This window comes from Rhinatrema bivittatum, chromosome 5 (genome assembly GCF_901001135.1).
Source record: "Rhinatrema bivittatum chromosome 5, aRhiBiv1.1, whole genome shotgun sequence".
NCBI classification, from domain to species: domain Eukaryota; kingdom Metazoa; phylum Chordata; class Amphibia; order Gymnophiona; family Rhinatrematidae; genus Rhinatrema; species Rhinatrema bivittatum.
In genome coordinates this window covers 234,119,249-234,142,665 of record NC_042619.1, presented here as the reverse complement: position 1 = coordinate 234,142,665, position 23,417 = coordinate 234,119,249, and the positions used below count along the sequence as shown (strand labels likewise).

Sequence of the window (23,417 nt, the reverse complement as noted above, 5' to 3'; positions counted from 1 at the left end):
AACTGTAAATCAGCTGGAACTGCACTTTTTAACAACATACAAATATTATTTAAAGTGAAGAACTTTATAAATATTATTTACAATATTATTATTTTTCTATTCATTATATATTATTATTATTTACAAATATTATTTAACGTGAGAAGAGACATAGCTGTGTTTCGCACGATGGCTGTGTAAGGGCGAGCCAGCAGATATTCAGATAATTCTTAAACAGGATATGAGTAAGAGTCCTGGGCTGCCACAGCTATTGAGTGTTGTGGAAACATTCAAACTCTCAGATGGAGAGTTTAGTTCTTATTTGATCATTCTTTTCAGATTGTTTGGAATTATCAAGTCTCCATTCCTACCCCTCAGGGTTCTGTTTTGTCACCCCCTTCTCATTAACACTTTTCTTTCACTTTTTTTTTTTTTTTTTTACTATAAACCATTTGGATTCTTTTGTTTTATAGGCAGTATATTAACCCCAAATAAATAAATGAACATTTTAAGCAACTTGCTGCCCCAAAACAATGCAGAGATGATATGTAAAGAAAATCCAAAGACATCCAATGATTAGATTATCTGTTATTAACTAAGTAGCTGTAATAACATGCTTTCCAATCAGTAATTAGTGAAAAGGATGCTTCTTTTCTTCCATGTGCAATCATTTTATGCAACTTTAATGGTAATTTATGGACACGTTTTGCATCGGATTCATGCTGCATGCTTAGCAGCTGCAGAAAACCTAGGGCCCTCTCTTGCGCTTATTAGATCTATCTAGGCTCGGGTCTAGCACTTGATTGAAATCACCCACCAGGAATAGTAAGCCCTTTTTGTTCAGTGTTATAAGCTGTACTAGATTGGTGAAAAAGCTGTGCTAGTATTGATTAGGAGCATAAACACTGTGTAGAGTGATTTCTGTACCAGATAGCTTCCCTGACACAAGAACATAATGGCCCTCTGCGTCGGAAATGACATGCGTCTCCTCAAAAACAGTGTTTTTCCCAATCAAGATAGCTACACCTGCTTTCTTATTTAAGGCCGAGGAATAATAAACCTTGTCCAACAAATATTATTTAACGTGAGAAGAACCCCGCCACAGCCGTGTTTCGCACAGTGGCTGCATCGGGGGACCGGGGGGGGGGGGGGGTGGACGGGGACCGGCGGATGTTCGGATCATCCTTAAACAGGATATGAATAAGAGTCCTGGGCTGCCACAGTTGTTGAGTGCTATGGAAACAACATTCAAACTCTCAGATGGAGCAAAAAATGGAAAGGGGGGGGGGGTCCTTCCACAAGGGGACACCCTCAAGGGCCCGGTGTTAATGTGCTGCAGATTGAAGCCGATCCGGAAGGACTAACGCCGCACTTTTCTGCTCGGGAAACAACTCCGTTGTGGGAAGGCTTGTGTGCGCGGAGATTATCAGCAGAGACCAGCAAACTAAGGGCTGGCTCGGTATCTTTCTAGGAGATCAGTGCTTCGCCCAGAGAGGAGGGCACCCTGACTTGAATTAAAGAAGCGAGTCGGTGGCGTCTCCTGTGGCATCGTACTACTGATAAAAGGCCGAGAAGAACCACAGGGCCGTCGCCATTAAACTCTTGAAAGTGGAGATCACGTGAGCCAGCGGGGAAGGTGGATGTGGAACCCTTAGCTCCGATTCCCGTCTCCTGATCCGAGCCCATCCCCAGCCTCTAACTACTTGGCGTTCTCTACAATTGCTCCCTGCTCTCCAATATCACTATCGGTGTCTCCTAGGCGGTAAATCATGGCGACTCGAACGATCCGAAAAGACAAAGAGCGAGAGAGGCCTAAAGGAACGGACCCGCCATCTTCGCCGGATCGCACGCCGCCAGGCCAGCCGTTGTCAGGTATCGATTTAGAGCACATAAAGACGGCGATGGCGGCCGCGCTTGGCCCTGAACTTAAGGCGATTGCCGAGCAAATCGCGGACCTTAAACAATCTCTGCAGGGCTTTGAACCTCGTATGGTTGAATTAGAGTCGAGGGTGTCGGAGGCGCATGACGACCTGGTGACTGCCCGCAACGATATCGCCGCTCTCAAGACTTCTCTTTCGCAGCAGGCCCAAAAACTCGAGGACCTTGAAAATAGGTCGCGCCGCTCGAATCTCCGCCTGATCGGGTTGCTGGAGTCGATTACGGACGTAGACTTACCCTCCTATGTAGAAAAATGGTTGATGGAACAGCTGTCCCTACCCCTGACGAATGGTCCGCTGCGCGTGGAGCGCGCTCATCGATTAGGCCAGCGGCAGAGGGAGACCACGCGGCCGCGGCCTGTAATTGTCAAGCTTTTGAATTATGCACATAAAGTTGATATTCTTCGGGCGCTCAGGGGAGGTCGCAGCCTTCAACTGGAGGGACGGAAAGTCTTACTATTCCAGGATTTCTCGGCCGGAGTTTCCCTGCAAAGGCGTGCTATGGCTCCCCATTGTTCAAACCTGATCAACATGGGCCTCCGGGCGACTATCATCTACCCTGCCCGCTTGCGAGTGACCACAGCTGAGGGGCCCCGGTGGTTTGAAACGCCTGCACAAGCGCAGGCCTTCGTGGAAGAACGCAGGGCGAGCAATGTTGCGCCTCCATGAGTCTGCGAGGTGGAGCTGAAATAGTCGGGAGACGAAGAGCCAGAAGCTACAGAGGGCCATCTCACTGCACGCCGGTTTTTAGTATTTTTTTTCTCTCTTTCTTTCTCTTTCTTTTTTATTTTTTCTACCCTTGAGTTAGCATCACCCTCCGTTTTTTGTTTTTTTTTTTACCTAGCGGACTCAGCCAGGAACATGGCAGGCTGGGTGGTTCGTTTTTTTTGTGTTGATTTTGTTGCTATGTTTGTTTTCTACTTTTGCTGACATGGACTATGGGCCCCTAGATGCCGAGTATTTGGCTGTCTGGTGTTTGGCCTTCATTGGCGGCCCGGCAGACGGACAAGGATCCTGTCACGTCTGGCAGATACTTCATGTACTGAAGGGGGTTTTTTTTGTTGCTGTTTATTGGCTGTTTGGTACCCCTTAAAGCTCTGTTGCTTAGTTGTGGGTGTGCATTTTTTTTGCTGCCGGGTCTGGCGCATTAGTACAGTGGGTATGAAAAGTATTTTTTTTGTTGACAGACACTGTTGTGTACTCACTGGACTTCATGTTTTATGCATATGGTTAAGTGTTCTTGTATGTAATACACTAGAGGGATTTCATTACATGGTCCCTTGGTTATCATTTTGCTTGTGCTGGTTTCTCCATACCTTCTTTCTCTTTTCTTTTTTTCTCTTCTTTCTTCTCTCTGTTACCAGTGTGGACTGATGGGGTTGGGATGTCTCTGCGTAGAATTTTAGTGTCCTCATTGTATTACATGAGTAGGCTGGGTCATACCAGAGCTCAATAGCATGCCACGAATTAACATTGTGGAACTATCGGCTGGTGGGGGTGGGGGAGGACGGCGGGGGGGGGGAGGAGTGCAGGATATCCACGCACCAGTGTAGGGTGGCTGCGTGATCTCCTAACACGGCACCCTGTGGGATTTCCGCTATGGTTGTTGTGTTTTCACTTGGGACGGGTTGGGATAGGGGACGGGGTGGGGGGGATAGGGAGGGGTCGGGGTTGGTAGGGGGGTTGGGAGGGAGCGGATATTCCTCTGTTTGGACGTCTCATCGGTCCAGTTTAGGCCATTGGTTTGGTACCTTTGCTAAGATGTTCCGTGGCAAAATGCTTCACGTCTGGACTCATGCTGGGGGAGTTCAGATATGCTCAAATGTATTACCTCTGCGAGAAATGCTTCGCTTAAACATGTATCTCTAGTATTCTTACCCGAGTAATTTCATGGAATGTCGGGGGGATACATTCCCCCATCAAACGCACCAAGATCTTGACACATTTAAAGAGGAAGGAGGCGATGGTTGGATTTCTTCAAGAAACCCACCTCACCGATGCTGAACATCTTAAGTTAAGCCGTAACTGGGTGGGACAGGTGGCCTATGCATCGGCGACCTCCAGATCAGCCGGGGTGGCGATTATGTTTCATAAAAGTTTGCCGATTACCATTCACAAGGAAATTAAAGATCCGGAGGGTCGCTATCTCATCGTGGTGGCTGAACTTTTTCACCGTCAGATTGTATTTTGTAATCTCTATGCCCCTAATACCTATAGTGCCCTATTTTTCCAGAAGCTCTATGAGTGTCTGTTACCATACTTGGCGGACATTCTCATTGTCGGGGGTGATTTTAATACCATTAGGGACCCCAAGGTGGATACCTCCCAAGCGGGACGTCGAGAGTATGGAATGGGGAGGGGCCCTCGGCTGTTAGAATCTACACTCCATTTGGTGGACGTTTGGCGGCAGTTAAATCCAGAGGTCAAAGAATTTACTCATCTATCTAGAGCTCATGCCACTTATGCCCATATTGATTGCCTTATGATTAGTGGTCATGCCTTCTCTATGGTGGCGGAGGCGGGAATAGAAACTATTCTGATCTCAGATCACGCCCCAGTCTGGGTGGACCTGCAGCTTGCGCCTCATAGCGCTGGCGCTAGGTCATGGCGATTTCCGTACTACCTGGCAGACGACCCAGCTTTCCAGAAATACCTGCGGGAACGTTGGTCGGACTATGCTACCCTGAATGGGGCACATATGGATAATCCCTCTTTATTTTGGTACGCGGCGAAGGCGGTGATACGGGGAGACATCATTTCCTACATGGCCCATCGTAAGAAGTCCATCAATGCTCAAATTATACAACTTAATAATCAATTGCGGCGGGCGAAGCGCCAGCTCCTGTGGAGTAATACGGCGCCCTTCCGGGATCATTATCACTCTATCCAATGCACTTTGAATACTGTCTTGCACTCACGTGCAAAAAAAAGTGTCTTATATCATCAATATCAGCTATATCGATATGGCAATAAAGCTGGGAAAATGATGTCTCACCTGATCCGCTCAGCCAGGGGAACCCGACATGTGGCGGGCCTAAAAAATGAGTCTGGCCAGATTGAAACCAGCACTCAGACCATATTACGCCTCTTTTGGCGGTATTTTGAGGAATTGTATAGTGCGGGGGTGTGGTCGGAAGATAACTGTAAACAGTTCTGCGATTCTTTGCCCATTCCCGAGCTCACTCCAGCGCAACAGCAACGGCTAAATGCTCCGATCACTAAGCTAGAAATTAAAGGGGTAATTCTCCATTCTAAACGGCTGAAGGCGCCTGGACCGGACGGGTACGCGGCTGAGTTCTATCGATGCCTGATCGATCAGATCAGTGCCCCGCTGGAGGCCCTCTATTCAGATTTGGTCGCGACAGGAAGTTATCCGCCACAGATAAATACTGCGCATATTACCCTAATTGCTAAGCCGGGGAAGGATCCGCAGAGGGTGGAATCGTATCGCCCTATTTCTCTGATAAACTATGATCAGAAGCTCCTGGCGAAAATACTAGCCGATCGGTTGGCAAGTGTGCTCCCCACTCTGGTGGGCCCACATCATGTAGGTTTTGTGCGACGCCGATATGGGTTAACGAACGTCCGAAAGATTCTTACTGCTTTAGACATTTGTCACTCGACTAATACTCCATCTCTTACGATAAGCTTTGACGCGGAAAAAGCGTTTGATCGAGTGGAGTGGCCTTATCTCTTTTATATCTTACGGAGCATGGGGATAGATGGCCCTTTCTTACAGGCAATACGGCTTCTTTATACGGACCCGCAGGCGTCTCTCGTGGTCAATGGGGAACGCTCCGTCCCGTTCGACATCACCCGGGGTACTCGTCAAGGCTGTCCCCTTTCTCCCTTGCTTTTTGTTTTACAGCTGGAGCCCCTCCTATTGGCTATCCGACACACGCCTGGTATCCGGGGGATTCGCTTTCACGACACGATATTTCGAAGCGTGGCCTTTGCTGACGATCTTTTGGTGTTTCTAACAAGCCCGCAGACATCATTACCAATTTTGTTGGACATAATGGGAGCCTTTGGGGGCTTCTCAGGGTTTCGCTTGAACAAGGGGAAGTCTATGGCGATGGCGTTTCCTGATACTCTGCGGGTGACCTGGCCGGGCGACTTTCCCTTACACTGGGCTCCCAATGGCATCCGTTATTTGGGACTCAATATTACGGTACTCCCGGATCAGATATACGCAGCAAATATCCCCTCGCTCCTTCAAAATACGCAGGAACTGTTACACCGTTGGGGCCCTCTACCACTTACTATTAGTGGCCGGGTGCATCTCTATAAAATGGTGGTGCTCCCGAAGTGGCTTTATATCTTGCAGACCTTACCCCTTCAGCTTAAGCGCTCAGATAGGATGTCCCTGGACCGTGCCCTTCGGTGCTTTCTTTGGAGGGGACAGAGGGCACGTCTACCATTGGTATGGCTCCAAATGCCGTGGGGTGCGGGTGGATTGGGCGTACCAAACCTATATCTCTATAATCTAGCCTGTAATATGCGCATTATTCGGGACTGGATCTTAGACGAGGCGTCCTACACTGCCCTCGCGGCGGATAGGGCATTGACCGCCCCGGTGGCTCTCACTTATGCCATGCAGGCGGAACCCACTCATTTGTCTACAGCACTCGCACACTCAGTAAATTTGAGCCCGATTAGGGGAGCATGGGTGGCGCTTACTAAGTGGTTGCACTTGCCGCGTATATGCGCGTATCTCTTGCCGGTGGGGGGGAATCCAGAATTTACTCCTGGAACACAGTCCAGGGTTTTTCAAAAATGGCACGCCAAAGGTCTCACATATTTGGGACATTTTTATCATATGGAGGGGCGGCAATTTACCTGGCCTGAGCTCCGAGACCGCTATGGGGTGGATGGGAAGGACATATTCTCGTACTTGCAAATTGCTCATTACCTGAAATCGATGGCTCCGGCCTTCCTGCGGCTTGGTGTCTTCCAGAAGCTCGAGGAGGTGCTGCAGTTGTCCAATGTTCGGGCTCCCTCCATTTCTTATTATTATAGACAGTTAATTAAGACTAATAATCGGGAGGTATTGGTTCGGCTGGCTGCTCGTTGGAATAACGATGGGGAGCTTGGCGTGACTGAATCTCTGTTGAGTGTATGCTTTAGGGGAGTGTCCAGGGTCTCGGGTAGCAGCGCCTATAGAGAGATCCAGTATAAGTTCCTGAGCAGGGCCTATATTTCCCCTCAGCGAGCATTTCAGCAACGACTTGCTAGGACTGACTGTTGTCCTCGCTGTCCGGGAAGTGTGGGCACTTTGACTCACGCTTTTTGGGCATGTCCGGGGGTCTTGCGGTTTTGGACTCTTATTGCCAAGTTTTTAGCGGAGCTTCTGGGGATTTCTATCCCCATTGCCCCAACTTGGTTGCTTTTTGGGTTTATCCCGGCGCTGCGAATTCGGGACCAGGGTACTCGCCTTTTCATCCAAAAGGCAGGGGCGGTGGGGAAGAGGGTTATCTTATTGCAATGGCGGGAGGTGGATCCACCCTCCTTTTGGGTGTGGAGAAATCTCCTCTATACTATGATGCATATGGAATCTTATTCTTCTCATGGGACGCCTCGGATGTGGGCCCGGTTTTTGGACATCTGGGAACCCTACTTACAAATCCTTCCTCATCGTGCCAGAAGTAGGATCCTCACTGCGTGCTGAGGGGACGATCTCCTGTCTGGACCTTCACTGTCTTGGTCTATCGAGGATCTTGTGGTTGGCCTGGTTTCCGGACTATTTGGACTTTTTCTGGCAAGCTGTCATTGCGGATGAACAGAGGAACGTGGGGGGGGGGGTGGGTGGGAGGTGGTGTTGGGGTGGGGGGGTGGAATGTCTATCTTGTAACCGCACATGTTGTTTTCAGTGTTGCTGGGTGCGGGCGCAGAACCCACCCGCATCCAGCCGGTTGTCTAAATGTTATGTGAAAAGTTAATAAAAATTGATTTACAAAAAAAAAACTCTTGAAAGTCTTTGCGGATGGAATTCACCTTGTTAGAGGAAAAAAAAGAAGGTGAATTGTTAGCAGAACAAGCAGAAGTATCTGGTGGCAGAGCAGCAGCTTTACTGGAAAGCTGAGAAGCTTAAACAGCTGTTCTGAATAATCATCAACTAATTTGATCTTTTCTGGAAAAAAAACTTTTTTTTTTCAGCACTTAATAATTCAGGCTGATAATGTCAAATTGCAGCGACATATTTGTGTTTTGCCGTCAGCTGCTGTTCCTTTACGCCAAGCCTCCTCACAGTGATGGGTCTGCCTCTTTAGCATTCTTAAGCCAGAATGGTAGTACCAAGGCTGGGTGGAGTAGCGATTTTTTTTTTTTTTTTAAAATAGCATTACATGCGATATTGTTCTACAAATTGGTCTGGTCATCTAGAGGCAAAAATCACCAGGGATTTGGTTCAGCTGTTTTAGCTAAACTGTCCCGATCAACTTGTTTTGACATTCCTGGAGAACCCCGTTTCCTTGGAAGGAAGATGTCGTAAAGACTCGAGACTAAAAAGAGACCAAGGAATGGCCAGTGCAAGAAAAGATGGGCTCACCAAGAATTATAATCCTCCGCAGAAGAAAAAATGAGGTTCAGTGCAAGATCTGCTTCATGTATAGGGAAGTAAGCCCCTTGGACAAGACCTAAATCAGGGCCAGAAAATTATGGACTTCAGTTCTCGTAAGGAACTCTGCAAAACATTACATTTCCCCCAAATGATGAATTTATGGTAAGGCATAGAAATATCAGCAACAAGGTCCATACGTTCTTGTAAAGGGGCATTAGAAGTTTCAGCTAGAAACAAAATGTGAAGTTTAAAACCAAGAAATAGATCTCTGATATGAGCATACTTAGCTCTGATAGCTCTAACATTAAGCAGACCACGAGAGCATTTAATGAGGTTGAAGACAAGAGGCATCTGCCATCTAGCCACTCTCATGCAGTGTCCAGGATTGCTTACTCAGATTAATGTTTAATCTTCTTTTCAGGTTTTAATAGCGATCATCTCAGTCTAGAAAACAAAAGGCATTTTGCACCTTGCTAAAAAGATTAAGTTTGGTCTCTTTGTTCTTTGTGGGTTTTTTTTTCTCCTAAACCTGTCCAAGGAAGCCTCTCTTAGAAGGCTTACTTTTTAATTAAAAAAAACATTTTTTTTGGTAGCAGAATCCTCTTGCTGTTGAGTAATAGTCAATCATGTTCTTTCTTTCCACTTAGCATTTTCATATTATAATTTTTTTTAATCAGTAACTAAAAGGGCTAATTCCTGTGGCATCAAGTAAACTCTGCATCTGCTGAAATCTAGATTAGGGCAATTGTTTGAGAATAAACCATGTCGTAGACTGGATTATGTTATTCATTGGTTTTTTTTTTGGTTTTTTTTACAGTATTTCCTGACTGCAAGGTAAAGTAAGAACTTAAGACTGCAGCCTAGAAGAGACTAAAGAGGTAAGGAAATCTGTTACAAAATTCTGTTGAGGAAGCTGCTTATAAATTGCTTGAATAGATATTATTTAATGTTAAATTGCAGGCACAGTCCACCCTTCTGTAGGATTGTCATCTGGCTCCAGATTTTCAGGACTGGTTGATCCAGACCTGGCTTTACTCCCCTGCATGCAGATACATATAGTCTTGCTTTTCTTAGGGAATGTAATAAGGACATCAGAATAAGTCCCAGCATGCAGTGGGGTAAAACCAGGACTGGATCAACATGTCCTGAAAATCTGGAGCCACTTGGCAACCCTAGTGAACTCTTCTGAAGAATGCAGGAAGGAACAGGGAGCATCCCAGAGCGCAGAAATGTTCAGCTTCAGATTCAGCAGTTTCTGAACCACTGGTGTCCTTTTCCTGTGCTTGAATCAGGCCAAACATTCTGCTGTTAAAATATCGCTGCAGTTGTGTTTATCCTTCACTTGCAGCTGCCAGAAAGTGTAATGACTCAAAAGTCCAGCTAAACATGAATAGATCAATGAGATAGCAACTGTGGAAAGTACAATCTGCCAATACGAGTAAAATCAGGACTGGATCAACCTGTCCTGAAAATATGGAGCCAGTTGGCAACCATAAGCTTGTGTAGTGCAGAAGCATTAACATAAGAAAAAACTGACTGTGGTTTGTCTCTGTTTTACGTATATGGTTTTATATATAACCAACCAGCCTTTTGGGTTTGTAGTTAGAACTTGAAAATGAGTGGAAAATACAACACTGGGACATAAAGATCAATCTGGTGCTGCCATTTTACCATATGCTTCTATTTTGCATGGTCCATGATACTGAACTAAATAAAAAAAATGGGAAAAAAAAGTTACAAATAGTAATTGCATTGCTGGAACTGGATTAGAAAGGAAACGGCCTCATTCCAGTCCCATTCTCATGCAAGAAGACCTGCACTGTGCAGGGTGTGCTGATGCAATGCCTGCTTCCAGAAGTGCCTACAGTAAAGTAATGAAGTGGCGGCTTTGTGCACCTTGACATATTCTGATATGCACTTATTACCTTGTGTTAAGGTATCAACAGCCATGGATGACTCCACGTGTGACGGGGACTCGACCAAGGCCACCTATGGTTATTTTACAAAGTATTGCCAGAATGTGAGTAACCAGTGAACTTCTCCCTGTTTACATCTGCAGTTGCAGGCTGTAGGAGGTCGAGCACTGCTCTCATCCTGGCTTTGCCCCCTCTTGTGTCTTCTGCTACCATTTGCTACCATTTGCCGTTTTATGCCTCTGACATGTTTTGGACACCTGAGTCCAGGGGCCCTGTCACCAGTGCGTTTGAATTGTAGAAATGCCAGCTTCAGAGCCTGCGTTTCAGTGCAGCTGCCTCATGTAATCTGCTGTGGTGTCTCTTTGAGGGAAGACATGCCCTGTTCACCCTGTCACTTATGTGTTGGTGAAGTTATTTTCAAAATGGAACTTTTTTTTTTTATAATTCTGTGATCGATCAGATAACATTTGGGGGTGTTCTGCCCTCTTCTTCCCCACTGCCCCTCCGTAGTGCATGCTGGACTAGGCTTCCACGGGTCTAAGTGTGACTGTGCTGGTATTGAAGTTGTACAATACTAAGGGCAACAATATAAATCTGTTCTCCAATATTCAATATAACCCCACAAACAAAGAGAACCTTAATATTCACACAATCCACAACATATATATGAACATGAAAATGTTTTATTAAGGATGATACATCCTAACTAGACACATATTACTAACTAACCAATCATCATTCACCCTCATTCATACATTAAAAACATCAAATGTAAACAACATATAGGCTGAAATATTGACAGCATCTATATAACTCATATGCATGAAAAAGTTCTTGTTATTTACTTTCTTTATAAATATATTGCACTCTTATGTATACTTAATTTTTAACAGATCACAACACTTTATTCACATTTAAATTCCCAACTGGTGGCTATCATGATGTCTGGATGTCAATCAAAACTTTTTTCACCACCACGCTGTTCTCCTTAAGCCACTATCATGATTTGAACTCCATTCTGCATTATGTTCTGTTCCATTATCCACCGCCACAATGTTGTTTTACTCCAAATCAATCCCCGTTCAAGATAGATCCCCGTTAGATAGGGATCTATCTTGAACGGGGATTGATTTGGAGTAAAACAACATTGTGGCGGTGGATAATGGAACAGAACATAATGCAGAATGGAGTTCAAATCATGATAGTGGCTTAAGGAGAACAGCGTGGTGTTGAAAAACGTTTTGATTGACATCCAGACATCATGATAGCCACCAGTTGGGAATTTAAATGTGAATAAAGTGTTGTGATCTGTTAAAAATTAAGTATACATAAGAGTGCAATATATTTATAAAGAAAGTAAATAACAAGAACTTTTTCATGCATATGAGTTATATAGATGCTGTCAATATTTCAGCCTATATGTTGTTTACATTTGATGTTTTTAATGTATGAATGAGGGTGAATGATGATTGGTTAGTTAGTAATATGTGTCTAGTTAGGATGTATCATCCTTAATAAAACATTTTCATGTTCATATATATGTTGTGGATTGTGTGAATATTAAGGTTCTCTTTGTTGGTGGTATTGAAGTTGTGGCAGATGTTGAGAGAGGGGAAAAATGAGAGAAAAACTTATCAAAAGAGAGGATAAAGTTCAGGCCTGTGGACTTGGAGCCCCTCTCTGCTTATGCTTGTGAATGCAGTGTGAGGCCGTATTTGAAGAGACCTTTTAAGAGCGCTCCACAGCCACTTGCACTGAATCTTCTGAGAAAAAGGGGTAAAGCACCCAACATAGCTTGACCCAAAATCATCTTCAGTTGCTGACGTGTCCGTTTGAAAATGCAGCTGCACTCTGTTTAGGTTTGAATTAGCAGTGCAGCGCAGTGCTGGCTCTGTTTGCAGGACTGCAGGGCTACTCTGTTGCAGATGTGCGGCGCTGTCCGTCTCCAGTAGGGCCACAGTCACACTGTGCAGGTGATGTGCATTGGCTCCGGGATTTGGACGGGCCCTCTGCTAGTTCTCGGCACTCTTCCTTTCCTAACTCTTGGCCCACAAAGATTACTTTTTCAGAGGTGTGAAATGTAGCCCTTGATTTATTCTCCCATACCCCAACCTCACCTCTGTGTCCATATCCAAACCGCCCATGGATAGCAGGTGTGTGTGGGAACACATCCTCCTAGGTTAGCGGCAGAATTATTTTGTGTTGTGTGCTTTTTCTTGCTTTGCTTGGTACGTATCTTTTTCAGCTGATTTTGCCACGGCTCTTTGCGCTGGTCTCAGAGGAATGAGGCCACCTGCTTTGGAGCGCTAAACCCTGCACTCTAGCTCCTGAACATGGCTGGCAGCCCTCAGATTCTCACGCTCTCTTCCTCTGCATTCACAGGGACATGAGGTATACACAAAGCGTATGTTGCTGAACAGGAGTACAAATGGTGAGTCGATCTCACATCTGAGAATGCTTGCCTTCTTTTCCATTCATTTCTGCTTAATTTCCTCGTGTCTGGAGTTGAAACTTAATTTTTCCCTTCAATGTTTTGCTGGAGATGGGGAAAATCTTTTGGACTTTTTATAAAGAATGTATCCCCCAGTTCCTAAGGGCAGGATGCTGTGAAGACACTTTCTCTCTCCCCCCTTTTTTTTTTTTTTTAAATTGTACCTTTATTACCCCCCAGCCCTTCATGCAATAAAAGTGGTTAAAATTAAACGTTTCTGACAGAATTGCTGTGGAAACGATCTGAGCATTGTGTGCCATTATTCAGGCTACAGAGAAACTCCGTCTGTCACTCAGGTATCAACAGGGTGGCCATTAAGTTGTAGGGCTAGCTTGTGCATATATTATATATGGTATGTCCCTAGAACATGAGAGGTTTGATTAGTAGGGAAAAAACTGAAGATAAAATACAACAGAGCGACATATCAGACCTCCATATTCCACCCATTAAACTTAGGCGGCTTCCTAGCTGCTAGTGGGGGCCGTAAACCAGGCTGTGGCAGGTTGGATGAGCTTTTGTAAAGGAAACCTCTGAGATTTCTAGTTCAGATGTGTTCGGAGGAGAGCTACCATATTGCTGCAGAGACTGCACCGCAAGCCCTATAAGATCGGACTTAAATAATCAAAATATGTATACCCAGGTGCAGTTGTTCCCAAACCTGTCTGGAGGAGGGGGTGTGGGGATGGAAGGGGCCTCTCTGCCAGTCAGGTTTTATGCACGAGTGAGATTTGCATGCACTGCCTCCATTTTGTGTGTGTGTGTGTGTTTGTATAAATATGCATAAGCTATCTTCATTGTGGTGATCTATAAACCCAGTTTGGATGGGAGCTGCCTGAGGACAGGCTTGGGAACCTTGATATAGAGGATAGGGTAGAGAAGTTCAGGTAGAAATGCACAAGAAGCAAACCTTTTTTCAATGGGAAGGAAGTTCTAGAACAAGGAATGTGGTATGAGGCTGAAAGGGGTGCAAAGCTGGGGGGAACATTAGAGAATATTTCACGGACAGCGCAGTGGATGAAATAGAACAACCCTCAGCGGAAGTGATGATAGCATCAGAACTGAAGATTATGAGATAGGCAAAGATGACCCTTCTTGGCAAAGTAAAGATAAACCAAGAAGACAAATAATTTATGGCATATAGCCGGAAGGAAATTGGGCAGACAAGATTTTTTTCTGCCATCATACTATTTAATATTTCTATCTAGTCCTTTTGGTTAGTACTGTTACTGTCTGGTGAAAATGCAGTGCAAAGCTCAGGTCCTCTTTATTTTTTTCTGGTGATGTCGCTATTTTATTGACCTTTAGCCAATGACGATGACTTCTCCCATGTGTGTTCCTCCTCAGTCCTACTTACCCTCCACCATGCTGCATTAGCCAATGAGAAGTCTACAGTATTGTGACAGCAAACAGCTGCTTTTTCTTTTTTTTTTGTATTATTGTTACCCTCAGAAAAGAGGCCCCAGACAACTGGTCCGAAAAGAAAGACCTTTATTGCATGCAAGACACAGCTGAGAACAATGGCTCAGAAATCTGCGTGCCCCTCCCCTTCAGGAGCTGGCTTTTATACATTCCACATTTCTTATCTTTTACACATGCGTTCTAAGCATTGCTGAGCAAGCATATCCCGGCTGAGGGGCTACTGACCCCCTCCCTAGACACCCTGGAACTTTCGTGAAACTTCTCCCAAGTTCTGCAGGAGAGGCTGCCGGGACTTGCAGTTCTGGAAAGGAATTCACGAGTCTGTAGTAATACAGTTCTGCACATAATACATTCATTGTTCTAATCTAGGTTACAGCAGTGAAAGCTTATCGGAGAATAAGAACAGCGAAGCCAAAAATGAAAATGTGCAATGTGCTGACAGAGAGTTTCTCAATGTCCTAATTACAGCTGTATTGCAGACTGTAAGTAAACCCGTCATGAAGCAGGGAATTCTGGTACATGAAGTCCTGTTTGGCAGGAGTTTCAGGTTGTCCTCTGTCAGTGTGAAGCCTTCAGCCCACTACATTATCTCTTTATTTATGTCAACGTTATCATACAGAACATTGATAACAGAATAAAGTTGATGCAGTGATACATAAAAAACATTTTAGTAAACACAACCCCTTTACCCCGAGGTATCTTGCCCTTAATACCTTTATACATTCATTGGCTGCAAGCTCCACAGAAAGCAAAAAGACAAATTCAATACAGACATGTACTGCACCAGTGGTTCTCAACCTTTTTTCGGCCGGGACACACCTGACAGATGATTCTCACATGTGTGACACACTGAACATATGACCATCACTGGGCAAAATGGGTGCAGAGCAGAACTAGGGCATTACCCGTACAGCTCACCATACAAAAAAAGATATTCTGGATTTGATGACATCTCAGTAAAAGCAAAACAAACTCTCTTTACTGGCAGGCACAATAGCCCTCCTTATGAAAAGACAGTAATTTACCACTACAAATATTTAACCAGGCCCTAAACACTAATACACCTCCTATTAGGAAAACAGAGCAAGCCAAACTGCTATAGATAGATATCCACTCAGAAATAATTGTAAAATTATACTAATAAATGTTACAAAACAGCTGATGAACAGAATAACATCCAACAATTAAAAACCCATAAAAATTATTAAAAATTGTCCAAATATCAATAAAATATTTCAAAACAGCAGACACATCAGATAATATCCAATAATTAAAATGACAGTCAATCAAGAAAAATAAACTTAAAAAGCCGCCTTTACTTATCCTCTCCAGCAACTCTCCTTTCCCTTGAAAGCACATACCAGGAGCAGCAGTGGCTGCTGAAGCCCTGTCCTCACAGTCCTCTTCCTTAGGGCCCACAATCAGTCACAGCCAGTCTGTCTCACACAGACCAGTAACCTCCCTAACTAGTATCTCTTCCTCACACACACACACCAGTCACCTCCTTGACCAGTCTGTCTCCCTCACATACACTCACATACCAGTCACGTCCCTGACCAGTCTCTGTCGCACACACACACACACTCCAGTCACATCCCTGACCAGTCTCTGTCTCTCAATCACACACATGCTCTGTCACTTACAACCATATACACACACTGCCACTCATGCACCCATTGTACCACACACACACACACACACACACACAAGCTCTCACTCATGCACCCATTGTACCACACACACACACAATCTGCCACTCACACACCCAGGCATGCATTCTACCACACACACACACACACACACACACACACACACACACACACACACAGTTGCCACTCAGGCACCCATTCTACCACACACATACATACAAACCTAGAAACATAGAATTGACGGCAGAAGAAGACCAAACGGCCCATCCAGTCTGCCCAGCAAGCTTTCGCAGTTTTTTTTTTTTCTCTCACATACTTATGTTTCTCTTGGCTCTTAGTAACCTTTTTTTATTCTATTTCCCTTCCACCCCCGCCATTAATATAGAGAGCAGTGTTGAAACTGCATCTAAGTGAAATAGCTTAATTAGTTAGGGGTATTAACCACCGCAATAAGCAAGCTACACCCATGCTTATCTGTTTATCCAGCCTATGTAATTCAGTCCTTGTTGATTGTTGCCTGAATATAGATCCACCTTTCTTCATTCCCCCCCTGCTGTTGAAGCAGAGAGCTATGCTGGTTATGCATTGAAAGTGAAGTATCAGCTTATTTGGTTTGGGGTAGCAACCGCCGTAACAAGCAAGCTACTCCCCGCTTTTTTGTGAATGCAAATCCTTTTTTCCACATTTCCTCATTGCCGCTGAAGCTTAGAGCAATGTTGGAGTCGCATTAACCATGAGTATGTTTATTGAATAAGGGTATTATCACCAGGTAGTAGCCATCGTTCCCGTGAGCCACCCACTCTTCATTCACATCCTCTAGACTTTATGGATCCACAGAGTTTATCCCACGCCCCTTTGAAGTCCTTTACAGTTTTGGTCTTCACCACTTCCTCCGGAAGATAGCTGCCACTCACGCACCCAGGCACCCATTCTACCACACACAAACATACAAAGCTGCCACTCACGCACCCAGGCACCCATTCTACCACACATACACTCAAGCTCACATGAAGCTTATTCTCATTGTTTGGCCCAATAAGCCTGGCCTCCGCTTATCAGCTGCCACCGGCCTGGCCTCCGGCGGTGCGCAGGGTCTCTCTGCTCTTTGGCCCCGCTGGCCTGGCCTCCGGTGGCAGTGCACAGGTCTCTCCACTCTTCAGCCTGCGGCGGTGGTGCAGCGTCTCTCCATTCTTCGGCCCCGCCGGTGGCGACACACAGGTCTCTCCACTCTTCAGCCCCGCCCCCTAGCGAGAAGGGAAGCACAAGCGGGGCAGTGGAACACCGGGAGCCGCGACACACCGGTTGAGAACCACTGGTACTACATGATAGCCCTCCAGGCGCATTTGCACTCTGAGATTGGTACTGCGAGGGTTATAAGAATCCCCCCTGGGTAGCATTCCTCCAATCCAAGTACAGGTCCGAAATGGCATGAAATTTGCCCATAGTGTCCCTCCTTGCGGCACTCATTGTGCATACCATATCTAATCCACTGATCACCCTGGAGACTGCTGGGGCTTCAGGCTTTCTCTAGTGAACCGCTATTTCAATCTGAGAGGCCACACACACCTGTAGCAAAAGGTGGCCGCTGGAGATCGCCACCAAATCATAAGGTAAGTTCAGCAGTGCCAAGGGAGCCAATAATCGTTTAGGGGAGCAAATTATAGCGGTAGCTAATGTTGCAGTCTTTTCCCAAAACTTTTGAATAATTGGACAGTTCCACCAAATATGCAAAAAAGATCCCACCAAGCTGCAGCCCCGCTAGCATAGGTTATTGGATGTAGTAAAGATCCTGTGCAACCTATCATGTGAGAGGTACCAGTCGTAAAGCATCTTTCCTAGCGTGTAGCAGATGGACTCAGGACCAATGGGTATAGTGTGCTCCTGATAGCAGTTGGAGACGAAGTCAGATTTCAATCTGACGTCAGCCCTAGTACATATACCCCTGCAGGAAGCTCTGCTCTTCAGTATTTCTCCATCTACATAGCAGTTTGGGACTCTATACACGCTTGCACACCGTTAGAGTATTCTAACCAAAGAAATCAAAACAAAGAAGAAATTTTACCTCTACAGACGAGCCCCGCTCTTCTGCGGTGATACCTACGGGTCCCTTTCCCAGTTGAGAATTCCTGAGGTGACTTCCGCGATCCCTCAGAGGTAGGACTCGGTCTGGCAGCCGATTCCCGGCATGGCTTAGCCCCCGGCAATGGGTGCAACTTCGAGCATGGCAGTGAAGGTACCTTTCCCTCTCCCCCCGCAGCCAGAGACCGCCCAGAACGAGACTGGGAAATGCCGAGACACAAGGTAAGGTAGAAAACTTCCTAAAAGTCTCAGGTCTCTGAGGCTCGAATAGCCGCACAGATTGCCAGCCGGCGTCAGTTCTACCGGGTTGATCAGCCCTGTCCGGGCTAGACCCCGGTCCGATACAAGGGTCCTCCCACGTGAAGATCCTTCCTGGTGGCCGCCATATTGCTCGCGTGGTCACCGAAGCCATTTTCCCTTGATCACCGCCCTGTCCGCCGATCCGATCCGTGCGCACAGAGGCGTGCCGGGCGCACAAGTTAAATCTGTGCGCACGCGGCGCGCGCATCTTATTGAGTGCGCATCCGACCTACACGCACAACTTTGGTGCGGCTGGAGCGCATAACTAAGCCTCCCGGCGTACACTTGAATGCACAAACTGGGGGTTTCTGCAATTCTACGCGCACATGGTGCCACCGGACAAGAAGCTCAAGGCTCAGGTCCTCTGCCTAGCATGCCACATAAGAGCTGCGCAGCACGAAGAGGCCATGGCTCTATGTCTACAGTGCGAGGAGACCCTGGGTGAACCAGGTCAAGGTCCTCCCCAGCCAGTATTGGGATCTGAATCCACCGACAGTAAACTGGACCTCTCTACCCCCAGTGGGAGCCTCCTTCAAACGAGGCTCCCCGGGGATGCAGCGCCTCTCAATTTAGACCCAGCATCTTTCTCCTGGGTAGAATTCTTCAAAGGCCTACATAACTTTCTCCACATGCAACCAGCGCCTCCGATGACACAGCCAGAGCCTCCCCCAGAGGACCCTAACATCCTGGGATCCTCTAAATCCAGAGAAGTGCCTCTCCCGCCCAAAAGCCTCAACAGTGGGGACATGGACACCTCGGACGAGGATCAAGACTCCCTGGAGGAAGGGGAAATTCCCCCAGGAACGGAACCTTACCGAACCATGAGGTGGTTCTTCGTCAAAGTCGAACTATCAGAGCTCATGGCTCACAGCGTGAAAGAGCTCGCTATCCCAGGCACAAGTGTCACAGGGGTGCAAAAAAGATCTAAAAACTTGGCTGTTCCAACAGGCATACGAGAATGAAACCCAAACCAATAGCTGAGACCCACGTACTGTTTTTCACGTTTTATCTTTTCACTTATATTCTTATCTTTGAGTTTTTAAGGGGATTTTATTTGATCTTATCTAATTTTGTTTATAATAATTTTATATTAATGATTTAATTGTAAACTTTTTATTCGTGCTTTATGTATTTATTTTTAATTTGTCATATTGTAAACCGTGGAGATGGAATTTTTTTTCTGTGCAACGGTATAGAAAACATGCATGCATAAATAAATAAATAACCTGACTCTCACTTGATGAGACACAAAGGCGAAGATCACACAATCTCTGTCTCTACTGTGCTGCACAAGACCATTTTGTCAGTCAGTATCCCATGAGACCAGAAAATTCAGTAAAAGGAAGTCTCGTTGGGAGGGTAGCAATTCACCATCCTACTCTCTCTCCACAATTAATGATGCCATTGTGTCTTGCCTATGGAAAATATTCAAGCCACCATCAGAGACAAGACGCTGGGCTAGATGGACTATTGGCTTGACATAGCTTGACTATTATTATGATGATGTGATCTTAAAGGTAGAGGAATAACTAACAGGAAAAAGGAGATGGCAATGCCTGTGTATAAATCACTAGTGAGACATTACTTAGAATATTGTACAATTTTGGAGATCATACTTTCAAGAGGATATAAACAAGATAGGCAGTCCGTAGGGCAGGAACTAAAATGGTCAACATTGTTCACCATAAAAGCATAATAGGAATGGACATAAAGATCTAAACATGTATACCATGGAGGAAATGAGGTAAAGAGGACTTATGATAGAGATATTTAAATACCTGCAAGGAATAAAGGCAAAGGAGGCTATGGATGAGGAGGATGTAAGGGGGAAAAACTCAGAGTTGTCTAAGGAAATATTTCTTCACAGAGAGAGTATTAATGCATGGAATAGCCCCCTAACAGAGGTGATGAATAGGATAATGATAGCAAAGTTAAAAAAAAAAAAAAGAGACACGCACAGAAGTTTTCTGAGGGAGGGGAAGGGATAGCGGTACTGAGCAGGCAGACTGGATGAGCCTTATGGTCTTTACCTTCCAGTACATTCTGTGGGCCGGATTTTAAAAGCTCTATGTGTGCCAGGCCTATTTTATAAAGGCCTGGCGATGCGCGTAAAGCTCTGGGATGCGTCTAAGTCCCGGGGCTTTACTAAAAGGGCAGGGCAGGGGACAGGGCCAGAGGCCTCCGACACAGCAGCCATTTGCCGCTGTGTCGGGGGATCGCGTGCCGGCAGGTGCAAAAGGTGAGATAAGAAATTGGGGGGGGGGGGGGAAGGTTAGGGGAAATTGTGGGAAGGTTAGTTAAGGGGGAAGGGAACTGGGGAAGGTGGCTCGGCACGGGTTCGGTGCTCGCAAGATGAACAATTGTGCAACCCCTTGCGCGCGCCGACCCCCGATTTTATAACATGCCCATGCATGTTAAAAAATCGGGCGTACATGTGTGTGCACTGGGTAGCGCGTGCCCATGTACGCCCGCGCGCAGGTCTTAAAATCTACCCCTGTATTTTTCTGATATGGATTAAATATCTACATTTTCAATGCAACAGTAAAATTACCCGTATGAACCACAGCCTTCTGGAAAAACGAAACTGAATAATCCTCACCTCCAGGATTTCAGAGACCAGTGCACTTAAGGAGTTTCATTCTGTGTTGAATAACTCCCCAGGCCACTTTTTTTGGGGTTTTTTTGCAGCCCCCTACACTGGTGTGCTTGCCATACAGGTCCTCTGAGGTCAGCTTTCTCACCAAACAGTGACTGCAGCTTACTCTTCTTTGTATCATTGAGACATATGGGTCAGGGTGGCAGAGTGCTTATTGGGGGGTGGGGGTAATGGGGTAGTAGCACAGAACGTGTGCTGTCTGTATGGCTAATGCTGGTAGTGCTGCTCATCCTGCTGCCCTCCATGCTTGGCCTCTCCCTAGGCATCTACGAACCCTATATGAGTGTCCAGGTGGAAACCCCGGAGTGGGTCATGTTGCAGATTCCGCGGAGGGGGGGGGGGGGGAGTGGGGATAGCAGTGGCCTCCACAAGACAGGGGAAACTTCAGCTTTCTTCTTCCCATGCTCTAAATTCTGAACTTCCAGGAGCTTCAAAGGATGCTGCCATTTCCAGGGAGTGAAGCAAGCTGGCCAAAATGGAAGGAGCAGGGCTGCAATGTTTCCTGCTGGAGCTCGCCCTTCCCCTTTTTTGTTTCTGCCTGAGACCGGGAGAGCCTCAAGTCATCTGGTTCTGCCACCATAGCCCCAAACTGGATTTCGGGTTTCAAAAGACACTGCTATTGCCAGGGCTGGTCCCTCCCGCAGGGACAATACAAGACAGGGGGTTGCCCATTTGGGAGCTCCTCACGGAGCAACAGGGAGAGGTAGGGAGCAACCTTTTGGAGACTGACGGTGTGGACATTTTGAGTTTAGTTGTTCTCGTTCTCCCCACTCCCCCATCCTCTTTTGTGAGGGGGGGGGGGTTGGGGAAGGATAGTCATAGTTTTTTGTTTGTATTTTGTGATTTACTATGTTGTAAACTTCCCCAAGTCTTTCCAGGAAGGTGGCATATAAATCTAAAATATAATATTGTTTCTCTACTCAGTTTAGTCTCTCATTTTTGTTTTCTCAGATGATAGGAAGGGGGTTATGGTGGGATTTTCTAGGATACAGTGTTGTGTTATAATATCATGTGTGTACCCCTTTTTAATCCCGTACATTTACAAGATATCTATTTACAAGAAAATGTTCCCTAGGTGATGCTTTAGAGAGGTATTCTTTGATATACTTTTTCTTTGTTTAGATGTTAGAATATAACTTTTAAAATTTTGTTTTAATAAGGGAGAGAAGACACTAATATTCATTGAAAATGTAAAACCAAAGGGGCAGATTTTAAAAGCCCTGCACGCCGGCACGCCTATGTTGCATAGGCCGCCGGCGAGTGCATAGCCCCGGGACACACGTAAGTTCCGGGGCTTTGCTTGGGGGGGTGTGTCAGGGGGCGTGTTGGGGCGGTGTGGCATTCCGGGGCGTTCCAGGGGCGGGGCCGCGGGCGAGGTGCTGGCCTGGGGGCATTCCGGGGCATGGCCGTGGCCTCCGAACCAGTCCCCGGGCCGGGGAATGGCATGCTGGCAGCCGGCCGGCGCGCAGAAGTTACGCCTGCCAAACAAAGGTGGGGGGGGGGAAATTAGTTAGGGCTGGGGGGTGGGTTAGGTAGGGGAAGGGAGGGGAAGGTGGGTGGGGCCGGGAAAAAAGTTCCCTCCGAAATCGGAGCGGCCTCTGAGGGAACGGAGGCAGGCTGCTCGGCTTGGCGCGCGTAGGTTGCACAATTGTGCACCCCCCCTGTGTGCTCGCGCCGACCCTGGATTTTATAACATGCGCGCGCTGAATCGGGCGTAGATTTGTTCGCGCCAGGTTGTGCAAACAAATCTACGTCCGTGCATAACTTTAAAAATCTACCCCTATGTAACTGCATTTCAACATATTGCTGATCAAACTAGCTTATCTTTTACAAAAATTAAGAAAAATCTAATTTTCCAAATCAAACTGTGTATTTATGAGGCCAGTTTATGATAACCTTACTCTAGTTTTCCACGCTGATGCATGGTGAGTGCATTTCTTCAGAATAAGGAGCTTCTTAATCTCATCAGACTGTAGTTTTAACTGCTTTAGCTTTTAGTCTTTCTGCCTGATAACTTCTGTTCCCTAGGATCCTAAAACATGGTTTTTATAGTCAGGTTGGTGTGCTCTGTTGCCCTCCCATTGAGATACTGTGAGGTTTTGGGTGTAGAAGTGGTGCATGGGTCCTCAATATATTACTCTGTTCTCTTTAAGCAGGGGATGTTGTCGAGTACTGGTGCAGTAGACCAAGAGAGGAACTGCAAGAGTACTGTGATGCCATAAAAGTCTACATCTTATGGCCGGTCCTGTTTGAGACTAGGCTGCATTGTCATGATGAGTGGCCATTTGTGCTACCCAGGTAAGTGGGAAGTCTGAGTTTGTGTTAGCCAGATTTGATTTGGATAGTTTTTTAGTGGTTAAAATTTCCTATTAAAAAAAAGCTGTATACTTTAAGGCTGAATATAAACTGATTGAAAGCACCCTTTTTGCAAT

The 23,417-nt window shown here is 46.1% G+C and overlaps 1 protein-coding gene across 1 annotated transcript in view; it reads left to right on the top strand.

Moving 5' to 3' along the window:
- TTC3 (tetratricopeptide repeat domain 3) overlaps positions 1-23,417 on the top strand; it is a 331,906-nt gene that overhangs the window by 17,084 nt on the left and 291,405 nt on the right. Inside the window, exons 2-5 of the mRNA XM_029603249.1 lie at positions 9,293-9,353; positions 10,412-10,495; positions 12,774-12,822; positions 23,139-23,283. Of these exons, the coding sequence (XP_029459109.1) occupies positions 10,424-10,495; positions 12,774-12,822; positions 23,139-23,283 (266 nt within the window). The 5' untranslated portion in view covers positions 9,293-9,353; positions 10,412-10,423. The remainder of the gene's footprint in view (positions 1-9,292; positions 9,354-10,411; positions 10,496-12,773; positions 12,823-23,138; positions 23,284-23,417) is intronic.